Source organism: Rattus norvegicus, chromosome 18, assembly GCF_021556685.1.
Source record: "Rattus norvegicus strain SHRSP/BbbUtx chromosome 18, alternate assembly SHRSP_T2T, whole genome shotgun sequence".
Lineage (NCBI taxonomy): Eukaryota > Metazoa > Chordata > Mammalia > Rodentia > Muridae > Rattus > Rattus norvegicus.
Window position 1 is genome coordinate 22,980,369 of NC_141551.1, and position 18,241 is coordinate 22,998,609.

The window sequence follows — 18,241 nt, forward strand, 5'->3', positions numbered from 1 at the left end:
TGTACGCACCCTTTCCAGCCCTTCCTGTGGACCATCTCGCTGCTTTCCTCGATCACTGACCAAGTTCAAAGGAGTAAATGTTTCCAAAATTTCTTCTAACTGCTCTTCCTAAATTGAAAATACCTGAAGATTTGGACTATGGTATTTAGATTTTTTATTTATAGAGGCTAAAAAGATTATATTATAGAGTAGAAATACAAGTTTTGCTCAATAATATGCATACGGTGGTGACATCTAATATATGGTATGTTCATTTGCTGACACAAAGGGTCAAACAATAGGATACTAATATGGATGTTACTTCTTAATATCTTTATAATAATTATTCATGCAAAATCAAGTTATATTTAGCATGATGTCAAATGCTTAGAGATGTTGCATTTCAACTCCCATCTAGGCACATTCTGCTCTATTGTTGCTAATATGATTTTTGCATAAATCGTTTTCCATTGGAAAAGTAGAGCTAACTTTAAAGATTCATACCATAGCTATCTTCTATAGATTTGAGAAGTAAAAAAACCCACTGATTACTGATATTAAATATATTACCAGCAGATACGGAGCAGGATTTCTTCCTTTGAAACCGGCATTGACAATACCAATATTCTTCAATTTTGTTTTATGAAGAGTCTAAAAATTTCAACTTGATGTTTATCTCAAAGAAAGATTATACAAAGTAGAAGGTGAGAACAAGAAAGAACAAAGAACTAATTGTATTATTTCGGAAAATAATATATCCAGAAATCTCAGTTGTTACGATAGCAAATAAATCTGGATAAGTACTGAAAATATCCCTTCCCTGTTTCAGCTATGAGATAAGTATCCATGATGGGTGTTGATCTTCTCTAATTTGTAGGATATTCAAACCATGCTAACATGGATTTCCCCTAGAGGTGTCATTAAGTCATCAGGCAGAGAATATGTAAGCAGCAGAACAGATACAAAGTAAATTGTCTGAGCCATTTACCTTCAACCATCAGGATAACAATGGAAAATTGTTAACCAATATCCCATTACAGAAGCCAAGAAACGATGGGAGAGTCAAATTGAAAGCAATAAACTACTGTATCCATTCTCAACCTTCTTTCCACACGATCTTGTTTCTTTCTAGATAAAGGTATCATTTCAGCTGTCAGCGCTGAAGTTCAGGTAGCCTAATCTCCAGAAATTGTTGTCCTCACAGTCTGTTTGCAAGAGGCATCACCATAACTGTTACATTTATTCCTTGTTAAGGAGACACTGATAATTTATTTACATCTGTTACACATGAAGGATTTGTAGGAGAGGCCAGTTTGTGTGATACCAATATGTACAAACCACGGAAATAAAAAAGAATGAAAAACAAAGTTCACTTGTGATATTTAGTATATAGTATGTAATATATATATAAATAATATTGTTACATGCTATATATTATGTAATATTACTGAATTTTCCAGCAATGTGCAAGATCCAGAACTTGTAGCGAGAGTTTCCCTTATCTATAAATCAGTGGACAACATTCCAAAATTAAGACGTTTCAAAAATTGGAATAAGAAACTAATCAAACAATCACTGAAGCTGATTGCTTCTAACACTGTACAAAGTGATTACTTTCAGAAACAAAATTCAGACGCTTTGGGAATCCATCCTGCTTAACAGTACTTCAGTTTACTGCACTTAAATCTTATTGGTTCAGTTAACCTAATGAGGAGGTCTTAAGGAGCTACTCTATTTTAAAACATAATACATTGGGTCCTGGAATAGATGGTGATGACTCTGCAGCAAAGAGCGAAGAGCGCTCCATGGCCTTGCAGAGGACCTGTTTCCCTCTCTGGTGCCTACAGTGCTTCAGCCCCCTCAGTAAGCCATAAGGCACCCTGCAGTCTGTGCCTCACTTGCTGGGAAGTAACACTCTGTGAGCTTAAGCTTAATGCATTTCTAGCCAAAGAATACTGTAATGAACTCTGCTTGAGAGCTTCTAACTCTCCCTAAAGCAGTTTTCTGAATGAGTAAAGCAATTTTAAAGGGACCTTTTTTTCAATCCAAACAATGGTAACTTGTTCCCCATGGCCGCATGTCTCTGCTGGTAATGTTGTGGGGAAACCGCACCGGAGGAATTAAGAATGCTGAATCTGGGCACAAATCATAGTTTGCCTCATGGTGTCTAAGTTTCCTCATCTAAAAATGAGGATGTAAGTGAAACTATGCCTACACTTAAATGCTTTCCCCAAATGCATCATTGAGAAAAGTAACTAGTTCTACAATCGAATACTCAAGACCGAAAATGTGATCAGTGTATGCTAATCACATCAGTTATATTACCCAGAGCAAAGGTTTTTAATCATTTTTTTCTAATGGAAAATATCCATTAGTGAATCCAGAAATCAGCATAATGGATTTCAACCATCATTTACCAGAATAACTGGAACAAAGTATGGAATATGAAAGTGCATTATGAGAAGGACAAACACTCTCTCATGACTCAGAAATTTATACACATATATTCATAGGCTGGGAGATAAAATAAATTATACTTCTGCTCGCTAATATTATTAACAGTGCTTAAAAACCACTTATTTTAGTGTATCTATTTGAGCCAGAGGAGAAAAGCAGCTTCTACTTACCGATTGTGGGGTCATGATAGTCCGGGAACTGGTGGCTTATAAACTGCATTGTGACTGCTGAAGAAAAATTAAAAAACACAGTCAGCTCACGCCTTTAGATTATCCATCAGCTCAAGTCTGCATTTCAATCTTTTCTAATGAGTAATTCTCTTGTATGAATGACTACATTAGCTAAAACATGATAATAATAGTAAACTGTTATGAAAGACAGAAGGTCTGTACTCTATATCTGTGGTAAATATGTTCAACGCTTAAGTGCATTTTGACCCCTGGTATAAAAGAATATAACTTGAGGATAGGGCCTTCCGGTTAGCTCTGGTTAGTTGGTAGCTGTCGGGAAGCGTCTGGAATCTTTTTGGTCCTGAGTTTTCTGATGCCAGCTGAATCTATGTCTCTGTCACCAGCTGAGAGGTCAGGGGTCGGGCTTCAAATGGAACAACTAATAATTACGTAGGTGATCTGTCATCTCAACTTGAAAGATTCAGTACATCTAAAACTGAAATGAAATGCCCTCAGCCTGCCTCAGTAGAAGTAAAGGAACACACATCTCTTTGCTGACGTGATTAACTGCCTCAACATTTGTATCATGGCAACTCTATTTAGGTTATTTAGGCCAAAAAGATTCAGAATACCCAGGAAACAACTCACGCACCATATGAAGCTTTACAGTATGAAGACCCAAGTGTAGATGCTTCAATCCCACTTAGAAAGGGGAGCATAATACTCACAGAAGGCAGAAGGAGGGAGGGACCTGGGTGGGGAAGGAGCGAGCGAGGAGGGAAAGGTGGCAGCATCAGATATTGGAGAGACAGGAGAGAAACCCAGAGGGCTAGGTGAATGAATAGAAAAACGCAGCAGGGTGGGGTGAGAGACCAGAGGAACCTCCAGAAAGTCCCAGACACCAGGCATGTGAGAGGCTCCCAGGACACACTGGGGGTGCCTTTAGTGGAAACGGCAAAGAGCAGAGAGATGAAACTTGAAGAGACCACCTCCGCTTGGTAGATGTGGTCCCCGGTTGAAGGATGAGGCCACCCACCCGTCTCAAAATTTTTGACCCAGAATTGTTCCTTTCTAAAGGAAATGCAGGGACAAAAATGGAGCGAAGACTGCAGGAAAGGCCATCCAGAGACTGCCCTAACTTGGAATCGATCCTATGCGCAGGCGCTAAACCCCTGACACTATTGCTAATATCATGTCGTGCTTGCAGACAAGAGCCTGGCATGGCTGTCCTCTCAGAGGCTTTTCTAGCATCTGACAGACATAGACAGATATTTAAAGCTAACCACTGGACTGAGCTCAGGGACCCCTATGGAGTAGATAGGGGAAAGACTAAAGGAGCCGAAAGGGATCGCAACCTCATAGAAGGGACAAAAGTATCAACTAACTAGACCCCTTAGAGGTCCCAGAGACTAAACCACCCACCAAAGAGCTTGCATGGGCTGGTCTATGACCTGCTGCTTCAGATGTAGCAGCGGACTGACTTATCTGGCCTCAGTGGGAGGGGATGCACTTGGTCCTGTGAGGCGATGCCCTAGAGAAGGGGGATGCTAGAGGGGCGAGGTAATATTGGATGGGTGAGTTGGAGAACATCCTGTTAGAAGAAAAGGGGAGCTTGGATGAGGTAGAGACCTCATGGAGGGGGAACCAGGAAGAGGAACAACACTTGAAATGTAAATAAATAAAATAATTAATAAAAAAACATTTAAATTGTCTTTAGATCCTTCTCCTCTTAGATCCCTCAGAAAACAATGTAAATATCCTATTTCTCTAAAACACATTTCCAATGGACCCAGATTCATAAGCCTACTGCTTAAGAGCAACTGACTACTAGGTTAAAGACCATGGCTTCGAACACAGTATCAGCCTGTAGGGTTTTCATAGCCACCCTATCTCTCCGAGTGTCTTGTGCTCAAACTTCCTGAACTACTTCCTTTGAGCAAGCCTTTACTACATGCTCTAGAGTACCATTATTGTCAGACTACCCAGTCTTACTCTCTGAGCAACACTGAGGCAGGCTTAACCCTCTTCTCATCTAAACCTCAACTTTTGCACTTCTGTGTTGTACTTTTTTAATAACTAAATTTAGTAAGAGTTGTGTTCCTTTGTGATTGGGTCACCTCAGGATGATAATTTCTAATTCCATCCATTTGCCTAAAATTTTGATGAAGTCATTGTTTTTTGGGTTTTTTAAATTTTATTTTTCTTGAATATTTTATGTATTTACATATCAAATGTTATCTTCTTTCCCTCTCTCCCATACCCCCGCCCCTGCTTCTGTGAGGATGTTCCTGCTCCCACTCACTCCAACCACAATGCCCTGCCATTACTCTACATTGGGGAAATGAGACTTCACAGGACCAAGGGCTTTTCCTCCTATTGATGCTGGACAATGACGTCCTCTGCTACATATGTGGCTGGAGTCATGAATCTCTCCATATGTACTCATTGGTTGATGGTTTAGTCCCTGGGAACTCTGATGGGGTCTGGTTGGTTGATACTGTTGATCTTCCTATGGAGAAGTCATTGTTTTTAATAGCTGAGTAATATTACATTATGTAAATGTACCACATTTTCTGTATCCATTCCTCTGTTGAAGGGCATCTGGGTTCTTTTCAGCTTCTGGCTATTATAAATAAGGCTGCTATGAACATAGTGGGGCATGTGTCCTTGTTATATGTTGGATCATCTTTTGGGTATATGCTCAGGAGTGATAGAGCTGTGTCCTCAGGTAGTACTATGTCCAATTTTCTGAGGAATTTCTAGACTGATTTCCAGAGTGGTTGTACCAGCTTGCAATTCCACCAACAATGGAGGAGTGTTCCTCTTTCTCCACATCCTTGCCAGCATCTACTGTCACCTGAATTTTTGGTCTTAGCCATTCTGACTGATGTGAGGTGAAATCTCAGGGTTGTTTTGATTTGCATTTCCCTGATGACTAAAGATGTTGAACATTTCTTTAGGTGCTTCTCAGACATTCGATATTCCTCAGTTGAGAATTCTTTGTTTAGCTCTGTACCCCATTTTTAAATAGAGATATTTGATTCTCTGGAGTCTAACTTCTTGATTTCTTTGCATATATTAGATATTAGTCCTCTATCAGATGTAGGATTGACAAAGATCTTTTCCAAATCTCTTGGTTGCCATTTTGTCCTATTGACAGTGTCTTTTGCCTTACAGAATCTTTGCAATTTTATGAGGTCCTATTTGTTGGTTCTTGATCTTAGAGCATGAGTCATTGGTCTTCTGTTCAGAAAATTTTCTCCTGTGCCTATGTATTTGAGGCTTTTGCCCACGTTCTCTTCTATTACTTTCAGTGTATCTGGTTTTATGTGGAATCCACTTGGACTTGATCTTTGTACAAGGAGATAAGAATGGGTCGATTTGCGTTTTTCTACATGCTGACCTCCAGTTGAACCAGCACCATAAGCTTGGAATATCCAAGATACAACTCATAAGCTACATGAAATCCAAGAAGAAGGAAGACAAAAGTGTGAATGTTTTAGACCTTCTTAGAAATAGAAACAAAAATACTCACAGGAGGAAATATGGAGACAGTGTGGAGCACAGACTGAAAGGCCATCTAGAGACTGTCCACATAGGGATGTATCCCATATACAACCACCAAACCCAGACAATATTGCTGATGCCAAGAAGTGCATGCTGACAGGAGCCTAATATAGCTGTCTGCTGAGAGGCTGTGCCAGAGCTTGACAAATACAGAGGCGAATGCTCACAGCCAACCACTGACCTGAGAACAGGGTCCCCAATGGAGGAGTTAGAAAAAGGACTGAAGTAGCTGAAGGGGTTTGCAGCCCCATAAAAAGAGCACAATATCAACCAACCAGACCCCCCAGAGTTCCCAAGGACTAAACTACCATACCAAGAGAACACAGAGATGGCCCTATGGCTCTATCCACATACGTAGAAGAGGATGAACTTGTTGGGCATCAATGGCAGGAGAGGCCCTTGATCCTGTGCTCAATGCCCCTGTTTAGGAGAATGTCAGAGTGGGGAGGGGGGAGGGAGTAGGTTGGTGGGTGAGGGAGCACCCTCACAGAAGCAGAGGCCTGGGGTGGGTATCGGGGATTCTGAAAGGGAAACCAGGAAATGGGAAGACATTTAAAATGTAAATTTAAAAATGCAATTAAAAAAGAGTTGTGTCTATTCTGTTTAGAGAGACTGTGCAATCATTTACATCTGATGAGCATCTGAGTATGAAATGCTCCTTATAGGACCAGATAACAAATTGTTTATCCCCAGCTAATAGCACTGGCTTGTGAGGTTGTGACAATATGTCAGGTGGGACCTAGCTGGAGGAAATGGATCACTGGAGATGTGGCTTTCAGTGATATTTGTCTCGAGTCCTTTCTAGCTCTATGCCTCCTTCTGTCCTCAGGAGAAGAACCACCTCCACCAGCATGCTGCTATCACTGTGATGTTCTTCCTGACCCTGTGGGCCAGGTAAGCACAGAATAAATGATTTGAAACCATGGACAAAGTAAAGACTTCTTTCTTGAAGTTGTTCTGGTGTTAGTTAGAGCCATGCAAAAGTAGTGTGCGAGCGTGTGCGAGCATGTGCGCGCATGCACACACACACACACACACACACACGCACGCACGCACGCACGCACGCACGCGCCTCAAGAACTATCTGTCTTCTTCAATCCATATCTCAGGAGGTCTGATCACCTCGCCCTCTCTTTCTGAAGAAATCCACCCAATCTGCTTAAGTTGAGCCTACCCTGATCCTCCTCAACATTTCCTCCACAGGGGTCCACCTCCATTCACTGGCTGTAATTCCCTGCAGTCTTTGCTGCATTGGGCACTTAGCTCAGTACCACACCTACGAAGGATAATGTTATCTCTTCAAATATCACACTGTTTGATCCATGATTTAACCTTTTTATCTAAAATCTACCAGTATGTGATATGCCCAGAAGCTTTCTGGACTACCAGAAAACATTTACATAATTATGTTAATTAGTTACTGTATATTTGGGAAGAGTTTGGAAGCTAAAAACCATCTGAGCACATCTCAGTGAAAAACACATCATTATTTAAAAAACTAATTGGTTTATTTAAGTATTAAACTTATAAATCACCAAATTAACATCAAAAATAACCTGTCAGAGTCAACTACTACAGCTGTTTATAAGAACGCAGAGAACATATATTTAGATGCTTGGATGCTTGCCTTAATAGAAGCCTGCTGTTTATTGGAGAGTTGAGAAAGCCCTTCAATTACCAAATGCTCTGCCACTGAGACAGAACCAAGGAAAATGAAGCCAGATTTGGTTGTTTCCAAAACTTCAGAACTATAATTTTAGCAGACTGATGTGTAAAAGTTCCTTTAGTGTTTTCAAAAAGAGCATCTAATGGAACATTTAATAGCCATTTTTAGGGAAATAATAAGCAAAAAATATGAAAAATAATTTTAAATATTCATGTTTGACATACAAATATATGTGGTTCATTTCAAGTTAGTAATTAAAAGAATACACATGGAGGGATCCAGGGCTCCAGCTGCATACATAGCAGAGGATGGCCTTGTCTGGCATCAGTGGCCTTGTGAAGGCTTGATGCCCCAGTGTAGGGGAATGCCAGGGCAGTGGGGTGGGAGTGGGGGGAAAGCACCCTCATAGAAGCAGGGGAAGGGTGGTGGGATAGAGAGTTTGCAGAGGGAAAATTGTGAAAGGGGATAACATGTGAAATGTAATTAAATAAAATGTCCTATTTTTTTAAAAAAGTTAAAAAAAAAACCTTTGAGCTTCTGCAAATGAAAGGAATAGTTCTGAAAGGCTCCCCTTGGCTAAAATAAGAATGTACATTTAGGAATGAAATTTCCATTTATGACATCAATAGACAGTAGAAGCGCACAGTTTCTACTTAATAATCCCTATGTACCCAAGGATGACATGCTCACAAGAAGCCACTGGAAGTTAATATCTGGCCCTGATGGATTCCACAGGTAGCTACGTTTAGAAGATGTTTTCTACCTAGGCAGACAATCTCCCTGCACCCATTGTCTATGCTTCCTGTTAACTTACCTACATACACTGTGCTGATATTGCAGGGACCCGTGGGACATAGTAGAAACAAGAACTCTGGTAAATCCCAGCGCAACTTGGAAATCAGCCTTTTGATCAGAACCTAGGACATCTGTGGACAGTGCAACTTAAGAACAGCTGGAATCTCAACTCAAATTTGTGTTTTAGAAATTAGGTTTTGACGTACTTGCCTTACCGTCTATGTTTGTGAAGTGGAATTGCTCCTTGGAAAGCAGTGTCTAAGTGTTTTAACCCTGTGCGTGAACAATGCGTGAAACTCCAAGCTTACCAAGTCTGTTCAATCAGAGAAAACAAAGAAAAGACCGGAACCTGAAAACTAAACGTGGTATATAAATTTTATTTATATTTACCCAGAGCTCACCGCATCTATTTTCATTTTTCCTTACAACATCGCAGAACATCTCTCAAATGATCAATTGCACACTGAGGCACAGGACAGCTCTTTGCAGTTCTAAGTCTAGAAACTTCCTAAATCAGATCTTGTGGTAATCAGGACACTTTATAGCATTTACTTATTTGACATAGTTTAAATTTTCTACAATAACCAAAACTGAATAATAGATAAACTTACTACTTTCAAAGATTCACTTGCAAGTAAAGTCATTGTCAGTTTAAGTTTTATAATTGCTATCAGTGTCTGCCCTGTAGAACCCACTGGGAGGCCATTGCTAACACCCAGGATCAGAATGCCAAGGAAGAATCAGGACACCAAGAGGAAGGCTCGGGAGCTGGTTAGACTCCCTAAAGCTTCTAAGAGTCTTGACCAAAACTCTGCATGTGGGTCATGTACAATGTGATATTAGGCCATCTAACTTGGATATCAAACCCAACCATTATACTGTTAAAATGTGCAAAAGTGCATTTTTTTTAACTTGGGAAGCATTATGGGTACGGACACCTCATTTTTCTTTCTTTTTAGTGTGGTTTCCTTCCTGGCTGTCAGCTATCAAACCCAGGACAAGTGGCTAACTGAGGTGTCCATTAAAGTTCCAAAGCAGACCCAGGTACCAAGTTCTCCCTACACCCCTCAGTCTCTACTTGTTACAGGGTATGACTGACACGCCCCACCCTTTACCCTATGCTTTTCCAGTGATGGAGGAGAAGGTTTATTGTAGATAAGAGACATTCAGATGTGGGAAGGCAAAGATAATATCATCTTAATTTCTCAGTGACTATTGGGTGTTGATGTACGTGAAGAAGTCAACAAAGCTCTAAAGTTAAATCTTTAAACTCAATGCAAAAAAAGAGCAAATAAATCTTCTCATTGATACTACAGGTCAAATATGGTCTAGATTTAATATATTAGTTTTCTTATAAATGGTATCTATTTATTAAGTATCTTCAGCTTAACAACTAAATAGTATTTGCCTAAGGGAACAAAGGACAAAGATTGTCATTCAATTAAAATGTCTTGAAATGATTTATACAAGAAAAGTATTCTATGCACTACAAAGCTTTAGCTTATGCTCATCACATTTATTGAGCATCTGTTATGAGATAAAGATGATTATAGTAAATTAGTAGGATACATCTTTTAAAGATATTTACTTGATGTTCTAGAAACTTCAGAATGAGCAAATTCAGACACATGCATGCAGAAGCAGGAAGGTGGATGGAAATGGGTGCCTGGGGTATAGACAGAATGTATGAGGACGCTATTTCCTTCTTGTCTTAAAGGCATTTCCAAGTGTGAGAGGCAGATGGCTATAGCAAAGCCCTTGTCTGCACTTCAGTTCCTTACTTCTCATTCATTTCAAAGTCGAGCATGCAGAGAGGAATGGATTCCTTTCATCAAGTGGGTCTCCCACACCCTCAAGCACCATTGAAACTATGACACAGTGTTAACAGAGAAAGGATAGCAATTCCTGGATGGGAAGATCCTGGAGGAAGTGTTACAAACACTACATATTCATTCCCCCGTGTGCCTGCCATTATTGTAATTTGTCATGTGCCCAACCCTGTCTGTAATGCAGCTGCAGTATATTTCAAGAAGAAGGATTCAGGATTTGTAAAAAGGTAACAGACTCTTAAACACAGCGAAGGTAAGAACACTCAATGACAATGTGACATTTTCAAATTTAAGAAAATGAAATCTTTTAGAGCTTTGCAAACATAGATGCCTTTTACAATTTCCTGAACATCTCGAGGAACCATTACAAGAAACTGAACTTGTTTAAATTTCTGAAAATCACAAACTATATGCTGATGGTTTGAGAAATAATTATTTATAAGGGTTTTATGTGAATTACTGAGTGAAATGCTCTTGTAGATAAATTAAACAGCCACTGAGAAAATTAAGGAACAATAATAATAGAAAAATAAGTCCTGTTTTGTAGTGTTACAGCTTATTTTCATTGATTTATAGATAGAATATATATGTACAGGGAGAAAAATTTGGTGAGAAAATTTGATTCATTGACTATAAATTTAATACAAAAAATTAGAAATAAAAAAACAATGTTTTGTTTTACTCAGGTATCGTTTCTTTGATTTCTAAGATTATTACAAGTACTGTCTAATAACTGCATAAATCTACCTCTGTAAATATAAGAATTTACTAAAAGCTAAGATATACATAGAATAGCAAAATACAGATTTCGTGTAAAACAGTTTTGCTTTATTGGTGGTTACATAATTAACATATTTCGTGTAAATGCAGTGATTCCTAAGAGTTTATATTCAGTAAATACCCACAATGAAAAAGACCCCTCCAAACAGAAACAACTTCCATACAATAATAGTATTAAGAGATTTAAAAAATGAAAGAGAGCTTATTTTATTTGATCTCTCCTTTCTATGTATCTCTTAATTCAAAATTTTCCCTTTGTTATTTAGAGGTTTCCATAAGTTACGATTTCATTTTTCCAGTTAACTTTAAATAAGCTGTTCTTCTTTTGCATAATGCAGTATTAAACCATCAAATTTACGTTTCTGAGAAATCTGACAAGATCATATATCATCCTCCTTGGACTGTTAGCAGTTTATGGCCAGAGGCAGACTGTCAATTGTAAAAAAGGAAATTCACAAAAAAGAGTTATTTTCTACAGAGTGAATCACAGAACAGCTGACATGCTGCACAGAAGCAGACCATTTGTTACCAATTCTCCTGAGCACACCCACCCTTCCAGAGGAATTTGATTTCTTATGGAAAGCACTAGAATGAAGCATTCTGCATAATGATATCATCTAACAGCAGAGCACAGGACAGTCAGTCCACACTGCCCCTTTGGGAACCGATGTCCTGAAATGGTAAATATGAAGCTAAATGACTGGTCACCAGGGGTTAGTCACTTTTCTCTCATTAGGGAGTGTGGTAAGACTTGGAAAAATTGCTTAAACTTACCATTTTTATTTTATGGTGGGCAAAACAAAGAGATTGGGGAAAAGATAAAATAAGGCCAGTCATAGATTACCCATCCTGCCATGCTTCGTTCTCCACTCCATTGTCTTATTACCAAAACCCATACGACCTCACCATCAGTTTTATCTTCCACATCTCTGTCTCCAACAAGTAATTCGTTTCTAATTCCGCTGGTCTTCTGGGAATTCTTCATCGCCCAGTCACTCCCTGTGAAGAGGCCTGAGCTAATGCTGTGCTCTCGGCCTAGACTGCTCCTCTGTTAGACATCTGTGGGGCTTGCTGCCATTCTCTTTCATATCATTACTCATAGATGAGCCTGTTGGTGGCTGTTACCTTGGCCATGGTGTCTCCTCACAGCAATAAAACCCTAAGACAGAATATCTAAGTATGGTAAAAAGAAAATGCTATGGGAAAAATTTAATATATTTGCAATTTCTAACACAACCAAAAATGTAATATTTCTACCATTAGAGACTATATACAGAAAATTTCTAAGAAAGATATTTAATTGCTTTCTTTTTTTTACTTTTCAGAACAATATTTTATGACCTGACACCAATTTCTCTTTTAAAGTTTCTACTGCTCTACTAGAAAATATGAACAAAAACAACTTGTGAGGGATAGGAATATGGAAAGTTAGGGCAGGAACTAGGAGACAGAAGTTGATGTAGAGGCTATGAAAGGGTGTGGCTTACTGGTTTGCTCAGATTGTTCTAGAACCCAGGACCACTAACCCAAGGGTGGCACTGCACCCAGTGAGCAGAGTCTTCCCGTATAAGTCAATGAAAAACCCACTAAAAGTTTGCCCACAGTCCAATCTGGTGGGGTCATTTTCTCAATTGAATTTCCCTCTTTTCAAATGATTCTGGGTTTTGTCCAGTTGGTATAAAACCATAGATATATTTAAAATTGGGGTACATCTTTTAAAATGTCATTGCTTAAAATTATCTTGGGATTACAGTGTTTAAATTAAACAAAAGTCTTTAAGCAAAAATAATTTGTTTAGGATGAAATGTTCACGTATCTGCTTAAAAGCATGAAGATTGGACAGTGTACTTTATCTATTTCAAGAAGAAACAAATCAGCAGGTCTAAGATCTCTGTTTACTCCAGCTTGAGGCTCTACAAAGGATTGAGAAAATAGATTGAGTCATAGGTTTCCAAAACTACAATTTTTTTCTAATTTACTCCAATTCTTTTCTCTTAACTGAAAATGTGTTTGATCATAAGTGTGTCAAAGTTGTCTTCCAAGTACATGAGCATATACTGAATGAGCATATACTGAAGGAACATACACTGAAGGAGCATATACTGAAGGAGCATATATGGAAGGAGCATATACTGAAGGAGCATATACGGAAGGAGCATATACAGAAAGACCATATACTGAAGGAGCATATACTGAAGGAGCGTATACTGAAGGAGCATATACTGAAGGAACATATACTGAAGGAGCATATACTGAAGGAGCATATTGAATAAGCATATACTGAAGGAACATATACTGAAGGAGCATACACTGAAGGAGCATATACTGAAGGAGCATATATGGAAGGAGCATATACTGAATGAGCATATACTGAATAAGCATATACTGAATGAGCATATACGGAAGGGGCATATACTGAGTGAGCATATACTGCATGAGCATATACTGAATGAGCATACACTGAATAAGCATATACTGAAGGAGCATATACTGAAGGAGCGTATACTGAAGGAGCATATACTGAAGGAACATATACTGAAGGAGCATGCACTGAATGAGCACATACTGAAGGAGCATGCACTGAATGAGCATATACTGAGTGAGCATATACTGCATGAGCATATACTGAGTTAGCATATACTGAATGAGCATGACTGAAAGTTGGATTATACTGGGTGCTCAGGGGTCATCTGCTGACTATCTTCAATGAAAAGGTCATCTGCCTGAATGACATCATACACCCCTTCTAAAGTCAATGTATTCTGAGAAGTAAAATATATTTATAGAACTAGGTGAAGACTTCTTAATTCTCACTGTAACTTTCATTGTGGAATATATTAACTTTTTGGTAGATTTTAAAGAATGTTGACTGGGCTGCCTTGTCTGGCCCAGTGGGAGAGGATGTGCCTAGTCTTCCTGTGACTTGATGTGCCAGCATGGGTTGATACCTAGAGGAGCCCTCCCCTTTTCAAAGGAGAAGGAAAGGAGGGATGGGGAAAGGGGTTGGGAAGAGGGGAGATTGTGATCAGGATGTAAAGTGGATAGATTAATTAATTAATGGGGAAAGCCAAAATAAATAAATAAACAAAAAATGCTGTTAAAAATTGAGTGACATTTATTCTAAATAAGCAGTAGAGCCTCCTTTTCTATAGTTGATGTATTTTAAACATGTGACTTTCTCTCTTCTCTGTGGGGTATCTATGAAATTAGGATTATGAAAGAGGTATCTATACTGGTGTTATGGTAGCTTCTGAATGCAAAAGATACAGCGGAAAAATTATATCCAAAACCATGAAATACAGTAACAAGGGCAAATGTAAAAATTGTAAAGAGTTAAATTTTCTAAACCAATTAGTATTATTTAAGAACAAAATCATCACAGTTCAAAGATGGACAGAATATCTAATAGTGTAACTTACTTGTTCATTAACAATAAGATAATCACTAAGAGGTGTTTCTCCATTCTCCCGTGTGTGTATGCAGGTAGGGTAGAGAGGGGTGAGGAGGAAGGAACTTAGACTTGAAGGATGACATACAGATTGGATGGTGGCACCAATTGGTTGAGGAATGGTGCTCAGCTGAAGCTGGAGAGGAGAAGCGACTCTTCAGTTCTCCATTTCTACTTTTAATTTTTCCCTTGTATAGAATTCCTTCTGTTGCTTCCATATTTTTCCATAAACTACTGGTAATAGAAAGAAATCATCCTTTCCAGGGTCTAAGGCACCTATTTATCTTCACTGACTGATATTAGCCAATGATGGATGAAACACAGACACATAATGGATATTGAAAGTCAATATTACCACTCATTGTTTATTTGTTCCATGCTGACAACTTTGTACTCAGTGAAACAAAAAAGAAAAATAGACGTTTTCAACAACATTTTCTTAAGTCTTTTGTCATTTAGAAAAGGCTCCGCGTCTTTAGGTAATGAATTACTATTGATACTAGGATGCCTGTACTGACATCTGCCTCCATGCCATTCTCCTTATCTGTATTCTTAAAGAATAATTAATGGAGACAATTATTAGAACTTCTTTTGCATGATGGAACTGCAGGCAGTTCTGAAGTTCTCAGAGTTTAAGATGTGTGCAATTTATCATAGGAGTTAGCAAAGACAATCTTATACATACCATACGAGAACGCAATTTATTATTGGTTATACAGATGCATCCTGTCAAGATGGCAATCTTTTAATAAAATTATATCCTGTAATTTTAGAGAATTATTAGTAAGGAATAGATGTTACCATACAATTGAAGTTGAAGACTTCCTTATCATAGGTTTAGAAGAAAATAAACAAAGTGTAACACATGTGATTTAAGGGTTTCAATCATAGTTCACGATGCCTAAGCATTCTTCTTGACTTGAGGATTCTCCTTCTTACATTCGATAATTCTGCAATAACCAAAAGTTGGTCATAGACTAGCCAAATTCTTTGCGAGCTTCCTAGCTCAGAGTATTATGTGAGTTTTTGCTCTCTTACCTTTTTACACTATCCTTAGTACCTGAAATTACCCTTCTTGAACCATTAATGCTTCAAAGTTCTGGACTCACTTTCTAAAACTGTTGTTTTTCTTCCAACTCAGAGTTCTTTTTTTTTCTCCATCTTTATTAAATTGGGAATTTCTTATTTACATTTCAAATGTTATTCCCTTTCCTGGTTTCCAGACCAAGATCTCCCTAGTCCCTCCCCCTCCCCTTCTATGTGGGTGTTCTCCTCCCCATCTTCCACCCGTTACTGCCCTCCCTCCAACAATCCTGTTCGTTGGGGGCGTCCAGCCTTAGCAGGGCCAAGGACTTCCCCTTCCACTGGTGCCCCTACTAGGCTATTCATTGCTACCTATGAATTTGGAGCCCAGGGTCAGTCCATGTATAGTCTTTGGGTAGTGGCTTAGTCCATAGAAGCTCTGGTTGGTTGGCATTGTTGTTCATATGGGGTCTCAAGCCCCTTCAGCTCTTTCAGTCCTTTCTCTGATTCCTTCAACAGAGTTCTTTAATAAACAACAGAAACTTCACAAAGGAAAGCTGATAGCAATGTGTGTAACATTCTACCTTCTTACCACATCATATCTATTTACATCAATAATGGCATTAAGTATACTCTGATTCTATATATTATTTCTACATTATGTTCATAGAATTTTGGGGTTAGGAGGTCAGAAATGATAGGTAAGATATAGGATAATTCTGATATATTGGAATGAAAGGTCAAAACCAAAAGGACAAGATGGATTGCCATAGAAATCTTATGTTGTGGTTAATATAACATTATAATTATAAAGTATGGCACAAGCTAAATCTTGTATAGTACCCATTCAAATGAGAAAACATGTAAATGTTGAACTCAGATGTATACAGTTATATGGCACAACTAAGTTAGAGGCTTGGAATAGATTATGACAACATTAATAATTTTCAGGGTGTTTCTCTATACTGAACTTTTAAAAACCGTGAATGGCTCTGATGGTTACAACAGATCTTGAACTGTATTATATTCAACTCCTCCTTCACTACAGCCCTAAGGTGAGCAGCTGACAGCAGGGGTTCTTCTAGCCCCCAGTACATTGGCTTGGGCACTGACTTAGCAGAGAGTCAAGCAAGGAACCAGCAGAAACAGGTTATTGTTCAGTGTAAACTTAAAGAGTTGAATCTCGGCTATTGTGTCTAAGGCTGTTGTTCTTAAACCACTCCAATGGTCAGAGACATCCATTCAGAGGGAAATGGAGTCCTCCTTTCTGTAACTTTATACCTTTATAAAACTTTATCTCTCTAGATAACCAAAGACAACGTACTTTAAGTTATTGAAAAGCAAATACAATCAGTGTACTGTTTTATAAAACTTTTCCAAATACATGTTACAGTGATTTGAAAATGACTTAAATCTAAAATATAAACCCAGATTATTTGGTTAAGTTTTCTTCTGCTTTTGTTCTTGTTAACTATAGCACTACCGTTATACCACTCCAGATCTCTAGCTTTGAGTGAATTATAGGCCGATGACTGTTGAACTAGACATGGTAGTAGTGAGTCTTGGCTTCTTAAATCTTCAAGACTTCCATAGTTTCCTTCATAAACAATGACATAATAAGAACTACCTGGAAGTTATAATTGAGCCAATACTGCCTGGTAGAGACTCTCCCCATCCTATGACTATGGTATGACTATACCTATAACTACAGGTATGACTATGATGCTTAAATTACAATGAAGCTCATCACAAGTCATGTGGGCTGTTATTAAACACTTTCAGAATTATTTGTTTGTCATTTCATATACCTTGTTGCAAGGTTTTTGTACGCATTAGGAGAATTATCATCATATTATAAATAAAGGACTCCAGGGAGTTTAGGATACTTGCCTATAATCATATAAGAAACATACCTGTACATCAACATCAGACATTTAACCTGTTCTTAGAGTAACACTGGTCAGTGTACCTCTGTGGGACATTTCAAAAATCCTTATGCAGTGATAGTTTTCCCATTAATACTCTGATTGATTGTTCAGGTCTTATCTATGCAGCTAGTGCTGGGACAGACAGTGTCATAATAGACTTCTGGGTGTCCTGTCTCTTACAACCTTTCTGCAGCTCTTCTGAGCCAGAGAGGCAAACACTGTGCTACACTTAGAGCCATTGAAAATGGAGCCCAATATATCTGTTGGTCTCTGCATTATGACCTGTTGTGGATTTCTCTAATGATTTCCATTTGCTATAAATAGAAGCTTCTTTAATGAGGAGACTCATGAAGAAATCTCAGGGAGTTCCACCCCTACACAAAGAAGTACAAGCAACTAGTCACTGCCGAGAGAATTAACCTTTACCAAGGATGGGCTCCTTAGTTGAATATCCAATACAAAGTGGTCAATCTCGAAACTATACACACGATCAACAAAACAGACTCAAGGTTATATTTATAGTCTTTGTTAGGGTTTCTATTGCTGTGATAAGTCACCATGACCAAAAGCAACTTGGGTAGAAAAGGTTATATTTTAAC

General features: G+C 38.5%; 1 protein-coding gene across 1 annotated transcript in view; it reads right to left on the bottom strand.

Annotated features, from left to right (window-relative positions):
* Positions 1–18,241, bottom strand: part of Rit2 (Ras-like without CAAX 2) — a 346,997-nt gene that overhangs the window by 265,568 nt on the left and 63,188 nt on the right. Inside the window, 1 exon segment of the mRNA NM_001013060.1 lies at positions 2,607–2,663. Coding sequence (NP_001013078.1) covers positions 2,607–2,663 — 57 coding nt within the window.